The 12,006-nt window shown below is 42.4% G+C and overlaps 2 protein-coding genes across 5 annotated transcripts in view; one reads left to right on the top strand and one right to left on the bottom strand.

The window, feature by feature from the left end:
- LOC127794141 (probable serine/threonine-protein kinase SIS8) overlaps positions 1 to 12,006 on the bottom strand; it is a 66,818-nt gene that overhangs the window by 2,715 nt on the left and 52,097 nt on the right. For all 3 annotated transcript variants that reach the window (XM_052325054.1, XM_052325055.1, XM_052325056.1), the window contains 3 exons: positions 1,668 to 1,791; positions 1,549 to 1,568; positions 1,223 to 1,379 (listed from right to left, as the gene is read on the bottom strand). In XM_052325054.1, the coding sequence (XP_052181014.1) occupies positions 1,223 to 1,379; positions 1,549 to 1,568; positions 1,668 to 1,791 (301 nt within the window). The remainder of the gene's footprint in view (positions 1 to 1,222; positions 1,380 to 1,548; positions 1,569 to 1,667; positions 1,792 to 12,006) is intronic.
- Positions 1 to 12,006, top strand: part of LOC127794142 (peroxisome biogenesis protein 7) — a 39,003-nt gene that overhangs the window by 20,638 nt on the left and 6,359 nt on the right. The window lies entirely within an intron of this gene.

Raw genomic sequence — 12,006 nt, 5'->3', positions numbered from 1 at the left:
CTTGATGCAGTGTGAGAGGAAGAATCAGCAAAAACAAGTGAAAAAATTGGGACAAAGGTATGAAAAATAGGGTTTAAGAAAGCCTCAAAAGTTGAATTAGAGTAAACCAGCTGCCTAAAAGGTGTCTTAAGAGGCTATTTACACTTGGGTTACAGCGTTAATACATCTTAGTTGTTGATCACAAAAGAATCCTTCAAATCTTATCCACCCCCCTACGCTAAAACTCACATGACTATTTATTATAACTAATATAATAAAAAAATTCTAAACGGCCTAATAACTTAAATACTAACCTAACTAAACAAATAAAATAAAAACACTAATAAATAAAGAATATGCTCCTGCATCATTTCTGTTAGGTTATGTTTAACTCATGAATTGCCTTCTCTGTGTTCCTCTCCACCACTTGACACTGGTCTTTTATATGTATTACCAGTTATGGTAATCATTTTTTTCCAGAAGACCTTTCTTAAGAACACATGTTTCAAATTGGATGATCCTGCTAGGCGGAAAAAAAAAACAAAAAAGGAAAAACAAAACCAGTTCATCTTAATGCAATGGATCACTCACCATCTAATACAAATTAAAATTCATTATTGTGGATATTTGATTTACCAAGCTGACAAATTTGCTGCTTGATGAACACGCTAATATGCTATCCAGGGAAAAGAAATGAAAATGAAAAAAAAATGCAAGAAGAAAATAAACAAAAAATCTACATTCTAAAATCTGATTGAACAAGTTCCTGCGCAGATCACAAACAAATGGGCAAAGAAGCCTTAGGTTATAAAAAACGTTAAGAGCAGGCAGGACACACACAGGTGGATGGGGGGTTGGGCAGAGGGATGAAAGGAAAGAAGGTTGCAGCTTTAATTTGAAGTTGGAACTGTACTGTACAAATTTGAGAGGTTCTTGCTTTTTGAGGCAAATTATCCATCACTGGTTTGCAACATATGGTACAATTATTTGGATTGAACCAGGCCTGCTCATTTTAAATCCTTTAGCACACAGATTTATCAGATAAAGATCCTCACCAGGCTACCTTCACATCCAAATTATCAGATTGTATTTGAGTCAAGATTGGTGTACTTGGTGTGCATCAGAACTATGTAATGAGCTTCAAAAGTGAGCATAATTTGCTTATTTAGATGTAGTATGAACCAACATAATTGAGCAGGGATATTCAGGTAGTTCAATAGAAAAATGTCATGGTCATGCATACCTGCATATATCACACAGCATTTTCAGTCTCCTTCTCCAGCTTAGCCTCTTTTTCTGACCACTCATGTGGATTAAATGATACAATGATCCCATTTCCATGTATTCTGTCACAATGGACAACCTGGGAGGCTTTGTGCAGGCTCCGAGGAATAATATAACTGCCGAAGGAAGTAAAAAGTTGCTTTATATTCATACCCGATAGTTATTACTAACATGAATTATGAAGGGGAAAAAATTGGGGGGTCTTTTTCTTCTCCATTCATGGATCATAGTGGTGTAGCAATAATATGAAATAGACAAGTTGATCAAAACTACTGCAGGCATTACCATTTGGGTGGCGCAGACGGCTGCATATGGAAGAAAGAAAAGAGAAGAAGTTAATGGATGGGCAGAATGAGGATAAATACCAGAAAGTCAAAGATTGTTCAACATTAATGAAAACAAACCTTAGGATAGAAATCTCGTTGCAGAAGTCCTCAATGTTCTCAACAGTTAAGTCTTGTACAAGAAAAACTTTGATGGCAACGTCTGTGCCATTCCAAATTCCACGAAAAACTTCTCCAAAAAAACCTGTAGGCATTTCAAAAGTAAAACAAATCTGACAGTTCAGTATCTAATACAGATGCCATATTTCCAAGTACAATGATGCAGAAGTCCTATTTGAAGGGTCAAGATATCACTTGGACAGCAGGTCCACCAAAGAAAAGAAGGGAAGTGGTGAGGCCAAGTGAAGGGAAACTTACGAAGGAAGGAGGTGTTGCTAGAAGGCTAATAGAAGACTTCCGGAGCTGAGAATTGAGTAATGTCATGGTTATGGTGTTCTTCATTCAGCATTATGCATGAAAAGTTTTATGGTAGCTTGTGTATTATAACATGATTTATCTGCATTATGAGTGCATTGTGAGCATACTACATGTATGAGTTTGGTATAACATGCTTTGGTGTGCTTGGTCCAAGGCCGTGTGGTACTCCCCTTGTGTCATGGGTGGTGATGCCTAGAGGATGCTCGGCTTGGTGAGGAGCTGTGTTTACCAAGGGTGACCTTGAGCATGGGGCTTGAAACTAGGGTTGCACTTGGAGATTGTGGTTTTGAACCTAGAAGCGGCCCACATTTGCTGTGAGATATGATTATGCATGTGCATTGCAATGACCTGACTTCTGTCACTCTCATGAGTAGTATGGCCTGCCGTGAACCCCAAGTTGAAACTTGAGAAACATGATCCCTAGCATCCATCCGTCACCACAATCATTGAAAACCAACAATGATTTATAAATACCTTAAGAAACAGAATCTTGAACAGGTTAGTGAGAGAGAATCTCTTGTGTTAGAAGGTGATATTGGTGGTGGACTAGTTATTTAATGGAAAATATCTTTTCCAGAAGATGACTCAAACATTTACATAAAGTTGGTTCTAGATTTGATGGATTTTTAAGGCTGCATTCTGTTTTTTACAACAAATATCTGTTAGTACAAGAGGAACTAACAAGGCTACTCGAGAGAATTCCAGGAGGAATTCTTTGGTTATCGGAGAAAGAAGAGAAAGGAGAGAGAGACTAGAGAAAGAGAGAGAATAACAAAAGGGAGAGAGAAAAAATCAGAATATTCTCATGCATGATTTCTTTGGGCGTGGCCCTTACATATATATAAGCGGTTAGTGTCCTTCTAGAAGGTGGCCCCACCACAGTACAGCCTTATAATGGCTGAGGACACCTAATTACTTGACAAAAATACAGATAAAATATAGAAATCAAGGGCATGGACCAAATTGCCCCTAGGAGCGTGATGATACCCCTTCCGTTAGAAACATTTCTTGTCCACAAGAAATTCATAGCAGCCTTATCACTTGGGGAAATTGCATGAGTAACTCCGGTAGATATTCCCATGTAGTGTTGTGTAGGCGGCGGTTGGTCCACTATACCAGCACTTGTGTTAATGGCTGGGAATTATGATAAATGACTCTCTTGTCTAGCACAGCCAAAGGTTCTGTCACCTCCAGGGAATTTTCCTCGAACATGGGTAGGTCTAAGCTGACTGGATCATGGGGTCCTACTGACTTTTTCAGTAGTGATGCATGGAAGATGGTGGATTCCCACCCTTTCTGGAAGTTGTAGTTTGTAAGCAACCCTCCCCACCTTGGCTAGCACTTGGAAGGGCCCAAAATACTTTGGGCCTAGTTTGGATGGGGCATGCTCAGTGAATAACTACTGCTGGAATATCCTTACCTTCAGATACACCATATCCCCCTCCTCAAAGCTCCTTTCACTTCTCTTTCGATCTGCCATTTGTTTCGTTCTATTTTGTGCCACTGTCAACTCCTTATGACCTGCTGGGCTTCCTGCTTTTGCTTTAGGTGCTAGTCTACTGCTAACTCCACATTTGAGTAGTGCATAACGGCTGGGATCAGTGGGGGTTTGTAACAAAATAGTGCCTCAAAAGGAGATCTTTTGAGAGAGCTATGGTAATTGGAATTGTAGCACCATTGGGCGAGTGGCAGCCAATGGTTTCAGCTCTTGGGTTTGGAGAAGCATACACACCTTAGGTAGGTCTCTAGGCACTGGTTAACACGTTCAGTTTGTCCATCTATCTTAGGGTGGTAGGCAAAAGACGTGTGTAGCTCCACTCCCAACTGTTTGAACAATTCCTTCTAGAAATTGCTGGTGAACACCTTGTCCCTATTTTAAGTGATGGACATTGGTAGACCATGCACTTTAACTGTGGAATCCAACAACAATCTGGCCACCTCCGAGGCTGTAAAGGGGTGGGCTAAACTCAAGAAGTAACTGAACTTAGTCAATCTGTCCACCACCACTAAGATAGTGCTCTTCCCTTCAGATCTTGGAAGCCCTCCACGAAGTCCATTGAAACTTGCTGCCATGCTTGCTCAAGTATCTCTAGGGGTTGAAGTAAACCAAGATATGGAACCTGTTCATGCTTGCATTTCTAGCAAATAGGGCATTCTAACACAAAGGAAGTACCCTCCTTTTTCATTCTCGGCCAATAAAATAGTTGTCTGACCTTGTTGTAGTTGACGTTCGAGTCGAAGTGCCCCCCAATGGGTGATGAGTGCAAAGCTTGTACGATCCTTGTTCTAAGCTGGTTGTCCTCCCCCTATATCTTAGCAGCCTTGCCTTCAATGTATACCCCTTGTGCTCCTGTGGCCCAATTGCCAATTGAGTCATCAAATCCCTAGCTTAAGATGTTTGTTCACAATTCTCAGACACCTCCTTGATCCAGTCTGGGACTATCACTGATATTGCTTGGCACTCCCCCATTTCATCCCTTCTTGACAGTGCATTAGCCACTGTATTCTCCTTACCCTTCCTATATTGGATAGTGTAATTGATGTGAACCCGCGATGGGACAAGACCAAAGGAACCCACAAAAGATTGAAACGAACCCCAGAAAAACCAAAATCGGGTAGAAGGCAAAGAATTCCTGACCCGTTGATTCGCGAACCAAGAACCTAGACTATATTAAAATCTAGACCCGTTGATTATACGGAAGCAAGAACCAAGAATTGTTGAACGCCACAAAAACTGCCTAGATCTTTGATAAGTTTGGGTTTTGAACGCCACAAATGAATCACTCCATTGATAAGTTCGAAGTTTTGTTCATTGAAGAACAAGATAAAAGAGATAAATCTCTCAAATTCAAAAATTCATAATAATTTCTGTGTAATGTTTACAATGGAAAAGCCTTTAAATAGGCAAATAATTAAATACTAATTCTACATGGAAATTAATAAAAATCCTAAATTACATAGAAAATAAATAAATAACTAGATCTGGTCAATCAATCAATCATTCCTTTTATATTCCCAAATCTTTTCAATCAATCAATCATCCATTCCTTTTTATGCTCTCAAATCTTGTCGATCAATTAACTAATCAATCAATCAATCATGCGCCCAAATCTTGCAATCAACCAATCAATCAATAACCATTCCTTTTTATGCGCAAATCTTGTCAATCATCCAATTCCGACATAGTTGACGAGGTTGACTTGTCCGATTGCATCATTGTGCCCTCCATGATTCTCATCAGTAATCCAATCCCAACAACTTTGTCACTCCCTTCCTCTGTAGCTAAGTGTGCAGCCTCTGTTCCCCTAGGAATTTAAGGCTCTCATGATCCGTTTTGATAATAAATGGGTTTCCCTCCAAATAGTATCTCCACTTCTCTACTGTCATGAGGACTGTTATCAACTCCTTGTTATAAATACTTAGCCCCAAGTGGTTGGGAGCTAAGGCTTGGCTAAGGAAAGCTATTAGTCTACCATCTTGAACTAGGACTGCCCCCACTCCTATCATATGCGTCCGTTTCCAAGATGAAAGGCTTGGTGAAGTCAGGTAGGGAAAATATAGGGGCTTGGGTCATTGCTTTCTTAAGAGAATTGAAGGTTGCTTGATCCCTGTCACTCCATTCAAACCCATTCTTCCTGAGTAGCTCTGTCAAAGGCTTGTTGATCACCCCATAGCCCTTAATAAATTTCCTATAGTACCCTGTTAAGCCAAGAAATCCCCTTAGCTCCTTGATGGTTTTGGGTATTGGCCACTCCACCATAGCCATGATCTTCTTAGGGTCTGTAGTTACTCCTTCTCTTGTGATTATATGCCCCAAGTATTCCACCCTCCTCTCTGCAAGGTACACTTAGACTTCTTTACAAACAACCGGTTAGACTTGAGGACTTGGAAGGTGGTTTTGAGGTGGTTTATGTGTTGTTCCATGGTAGGACTATATACTAGGATGTCATCGAAGAAGACCAAGATGATTTTTTTGTGGTAGGGACTGAAAACATGATTCATCAGTGCCTGAAAGGTCGCAGGAGAATTAGTTATAAGAATTTGTATAAGCCTTGATGGGTGCGGAATATTGTTTTAGGTATGTCTAGGCAACTCATCCAAATCTGATGGTATCCAGATTTGAGATCGAGCTTTGAGAATATAGTTACACCAGTTAGTTCATCTAACAAATCATCTATGATTGGGATAGGAAATTTGTTTTTTAATGGTGTGGGAATTGAGTTGTCTATAGTCTACACAGAACCTCCAGCTTCCATCTTTCTTCTTAACAAGAAGAAAAAGGGATGCAAAAGGGCTTTGATTGGGTTGGATTATGTTTTTGGAAAGCATGTCCTTAACTAAGCGTTCAATCTCGGCCTTTGGGAAAGGAGAGTATTTGTAAGAGCAGACATTTACGAGTTCTATATTAGGTTTAAGATGGATGGTGTGTTCTAGGAAACGGTTAGGGGGCAAGGATAAGGGTTCAATGAACAAGTCCTCAAATTCAACCAATAGAGATTGTAAAGAGTCATTAAGAGTTGCCTCACTTGAAGAATCGGTAAGGGCTTCTAGCTTGAACCACTAGTGATCCTTTCCCTGGGATTTACCACCCTTGTTGAACTCCTCCTCTACCTCAACAACATACACCGAGTGTAATTGAGCTATGGCTCCCTCATCTTACTCAAATAATTTAGGGGATCCCCTGAAATTGCCCTGCATTCCCCTCCCTCCATACATCCGACCAATGTCAACCCTCCTTCCCCCTTTTTCAAAAGTCACCTCTAAGGTGTTGAAATCAAATATCAGAGGACTCACTGTCCTCATCCAATCGACACTAAGCACTACGTTACACCCCCCAAGCTGTAGGATTCTCAAGTCTGTAGAGAATTTGTACCCCTGCATTCTCCTAGTGAACCCTTGACACTTGTATCTACTGATCATCTTGTGACCATTAGCAACGGTCACTAAGAGGGGTATAGTGGCTTGCAGCACACATTCAAGTTCCTTGGTTGTGTTTTCATCCAAGAAACTGTGTGCTCCCATAATCGATGAGCACTATCAATTTCTTCTTCCCCAATATTCTATTAATCTTAATCACCTTCTCTGAAGGGTGGCCTTCCAATGCATGAAGCGAAATATATCCCCCTTTCTCTCCTTCGTCGGCCTCACCCTCTGCTTCATACTCATTTGTGTCCCCCTCTGCTTCCTCTCTCTCCTCATATTCTTGTCCTTCCATTTGCATTAGGTGTTTCGGGCATTAACGTCCGACAGTGTACTTCTCACCACACCTGAAGTAGAGTCCCATTTGCCTTTTTTGGTCAAGTGTGAGGGATCTTACTGGGGCGGCCTGGATTGGTGCTCTTGGTAAGTAGCCCCTCTTATTCACCTGCGAGTTGCTCCCTATCACGGTCGTCCCTAAGCAGCAGCGTTTTTGATTTTTTTTCCTTGTATTTTAATTCTTCTGTTTGGCTATCTACCTTTTTGGGTTTTATTATAATTTCTAGCATCAGTTTGTTAGCTAAAGATTCCCCATGTGGAAGGGAGCTAGAATAGGACAAAACTTATGGTTACAACCGTTAGGAAGGGGGGATCGCCTATGGACGTGACCACCCAGCTATATCAGCCCCGAGGCTGTCTTGAGAAGATCATCGAATATGAATTTTGCATTCTGTTTTCCATCTATCTTCTAGCTCTCTCTCTCTCTCAAAACTCTTTCTCCCTATTTCTCTACCTCTCTCCCTCTCATTTCTCTATTCACACTGATAACATCTCTCTAATATTCACTGGATCAAAGGAGTACTATTGTCACCTACGACCGTGACAATAATTGGTATCAGAGCCCCAGATTCTCGGTCAACACTGGGTGGTATCTGGAGCGATGGCAGATGGTACTCGCTTGAAGAGCTTGGAAACGCAGCTTCAACAAGTCAACTCGACGGTGGCAGAATTTCAGAACTGAACCGATCAACTGGAGCTAGGAGCTACCCGGAATCATGAGGCGATCATAGCCATGGACCGCAAGCTGGAGAGTTCCATGGAAGGATTGGAGCGAAGGCTGGATTCTTCAATCCCGAGAGTATGAGACGAACTGGGAGCTCAGATGCAACAATTCATGATGATGTTTACTCACCAGAATTCGATCAGATTATCACCAGACTTCCCTCCTAGGGAGAGAAATGAGCCCATTCTGCGAGGACATATAATGGATCGGGGAATTGGGACATCCAAACTTGAGATAAACCCGAAAGAGGAGTTAGAGAGGATGTTGGGGAGGGACAGGGTAGAACCCCCCAATCATCATCAACCGGGGTACCCAATGCCTCGGATAGAGATTCCGACATTTAAGGGAGTTAATCCGCACTGGTGGATAAGAAAATGTGAGAGGTTGTTCAACTGGTACAACATACCGCAGGCCCAAAGGGTACCCCTAGTCACTGCTTATTTCAATGAAACAGTGGACGCGTGGTTCCAAGGGTGCCTTAGTGTAAGGAGGGAGTATACATGGGATGAGTTGTTTGGGAAGTTGTGCAAGAGGTTTGGAGAAAGAAGCATGATGGATACCATAGAGGAATTCAACAAACTCAAGCAAGTAGGAAGTGTTGAATCCTATTTGCAAAGGTTTGAAGAGTTAAGGTCATTCATGATCTGCCACAACCCCCACCTCTCGGAAGCTTATTTTGTGTTAAGCTTCATGAGTGGCCTTAGCAAAGAGTTGTGGCCAATGGTGAAAATGATGAGGCCGAGAATAGTGGAACAGGCCTCAGAGAGCGCCTGTTTGCATGAAACCTTGGTGGAGACGATGATGAAGAAACAAAAGCAACAACAGCGAGGAATGGTTCTGGGCACCCCTAATGCTGGAGGAAAGAACTACAATCGGGAAGTGATGAAGGGAAAACACGTGGGGGGCTCGAACTTAGCTCCATATGGGGAACAACTGAGAGAACAAAGGAGGTTGGGAAGTCTTTGTTTTCGTTGTGGAGACAAATACCACCCGAGACATCAGTGTAAGAGACAAATCCTCCTACTAAAGAGAGATGAAGAAGAGGATCAAGGGGGGACCGGGGAGTTAAACCCCGAGGATGATGACAAGGAGAATAATGGAGAAATTTCCATTCATGCTCTGAAGGGGGTAGCTAATAATAAGATTATGAAGGTGGAAGGTCGATCAAATGGGTGTAACTTGATGATTCTTATCGACAGTGGGAGTACCTATAGCTTTCTGGATGAAAGCATAGCCAGGAGACTTGAATGTCAATTCACTGGGACACCACCCTTGAGTGTGACAGTGGCAAATGGGGATAGGGTGTTGAGCAGGTCAACTTGTAAAGGTTTTGGCTGGGAAATGCAAGGGGAAATGTTTGAGGCGGATCTAAGATTCTTACAACCCAGAGGCTGTGATGTTGTCCTAAGGGTGGATTGGATGAAAGGGATGAGCCCCATAAGCTTTGATTTTAACAGGATGGAGGTCTCTTTCAAAAAAGAGGGGAGAAGGATGACTCTAACAGGAGGAAAGGAAACAGGTAGCTGTAAAATGATCAGTGGGAGAAGGTTGGGGAGATTGTTCACAGGGAGGTGGAACCAACTGGCACACTTATTCTCCATAGTAGCCATCAAGGAGGACAGAGGAGGAAAGGAGGCACACGGGGAGGTGTTACTAACAGCTAGCTCCCTGCGCGATCAAGCTGACCAGGTATCGTACTCAGACCTTCTTAATACATTGCTGTTAGAATATGAGGATCTGTTCTTGGAACCTTCAGCTCTTCCTCCTACCCGAGTTCAAGACCACACAATCAACCTGAAACCTAACACAGAACCCGTTAATATCCGATCTTACCGTTACCCTCATGCCCAAAAGAATGAAATTGAAAGAATGGTTAAGGAAATGCTTCAACAGTCCATAATCCGTCCTAGTCAAAGTCCTTTTGCTTCCCCGATTTTATTAGTGAAAAAGAAGGATGGAACATGGCGGTTTTGTGTGGATTACCGCCAACTAAATGCCCTAACCGTCAAAGATAAGTTTCTTATACCACTTGTTGAGGACCTTTTAGATGAATTACACAATGCCCAATTCTTTTCTAAGCTGGACCTTCGTTCGAACTATCACCAAATTCGAATGAAACCGGAGGACATCCCTAAAACAACCTTTAGAACCCACCATGGGCATTTTGAATTCTTAGTGATGCCTTTTGAACTCACCAATGCCCCAGCCACCTTTCAATCCCTCATGAATCGTATATTCGAGCCTTACCTTCGCAAGTTCATACTTGTATTCTTTGACGATATCCTCATCTATAGTCCCACATTCGACCAACACCTATCTCACCTAAAGACCACTTTTAATATCCTCAGATCTAACCAGCTCTTTATTAAGAAGTCTAAGTATGCTTTTGATCAAGGGCAAGTGGAATATTTAGGCCACATCATATCCAAGGGGGAGGTAAGCTCAGACCCAAGAAAATTAGAGGCGATGGTAGCCTGGCCAAAGCCCAATTTAGTAAGGGCTCTGAGGGGATTTTTTCGTTTGATAGGGTACTACCGGCAATTTGTGAAGGGGTACGGGGCCATCAGCAAGCCATTGATGCAATTACTAAAGAAGGAAGGGAGGGTTTGAATGGGGACAACCTGCAAAGGAAGCGTTTGTTAAACTGAAAGAAGCTATGAGTAATGTGCCGGCCTTAGGGCTATCGGACTTTAGCAAACCATTCATCTTAGAGACAGATGCAAGTGGCACGGGTATTGGAGCAGTGTTAGCTCAAGAAGTGAGACCACTGGCCTTTTTGAGTCAGGCCTTAAGCCCCAAGCATTCGGGGCTCAGTATATATGAAAATGAGTTTATAGCTATTTTAATGGCGGTGGACAAATGGAGGCATTACCTGGAAGGGGGCAAATTCATCATTAAAACCGATCATAAAAGCCTAAAGTTCCTATTACAACAGAAACTTCACACCCAGCTGCAAAAGAAGGGGATGTCTAAAATAATGGGGCTAGATTACACCATACAGTATTGGAAAGGGAAGGAAAATACAACGGCGGATGCACTATCAAGGTGCCATGAAGAGGGAAGTGTCGCAGCCATATCTCAGGTGGTGCCGGAGTGGCACAATGAGGTGATTGATAGCTATGGGAGGGATGAAAAGATAAAGCGGATAATCGAAAAATTGACGGTGGGAACACAAGAAGAAGTAGAATATACATTGAATGGGGGATTGTTGAGGCGTCGCGAGAGATTGGTGATTGGGAATAATATCGGGCTCAAGAAAAAGATCATGCAATCCCTGCATGAATCGCCATTAGGAGGACATTCCGGCATGCAGAACACTTATGTACGGGTTAAGAGGGTATTCTATTAGCCAGGGATGAAAGTTGAAATTCGAAGATATGTGCTGTCTTGTGATACTTGCAAGAGGTGCAAGTCCGAGAACATAGTCTACCCAGGGTTGCTGCAACCATTACCCATCCCTAACCAAGCCTAGACTAGCGTATCAATGGATTTTGTGGAAGGCCTACCGAAATCGGAGGGAAGGGACAGTATACTGGTATGGTAGATCAGTTGACTAAATTTGCTCACTTCATAGGGCTAACTCACCCTTATACCGCTCAAGATGTAGCCAGGGCCTTCCTTGATCAAGTGGTAAAGCCGCATGGGACTCCCAAGTACATTGTCTCAGATCGGGATCGGATTTTCACAAGTCTGATGTGGCAGGAACTCATGAAGGCATTGGGGACTAAGTTAAGCATGTCCATAGCCTACCACCCCCAATCAGACGGGAAAAAAGAGAGGGTAAATCAAAGTTTAGAAACCTACTTGAGGTGTGTTTGCCTCTTACAACCCAAGGAGTGGCATCAGTGGTTGTCCCTAGCCCAATGGTGGTATAACACCAACCATCATTCCTTTATTAAAATGTCACCATTTGAAGCCTTATTTGGATACCAACCGCCAACTTTACCGGCTGTAGAGGGGGGATCCAATGTAGCAACGGTGGAAGAATACCTTCAACAACGA

This window comes from Diospyros lotus, chromosome 2, assembly GCF_014633365.1.
Source record: "Diospyros lotus cultivar Yz01 chromosome 2, ASM1463336v1, whole genome shotgun sequence".
Classification (NCBI taxonomy): domain Eukaryota; kingdom Viridiplantae; phylum Streptophyta; class Magnoliopsida; order Ericales; family Ebenaceae; genus Diospyros; species Diospyros lotus.
Note: the sequence above shows the minus strand (reverse complement) of the source record. Positions and strands in the feature narration are given on the sequence as shown.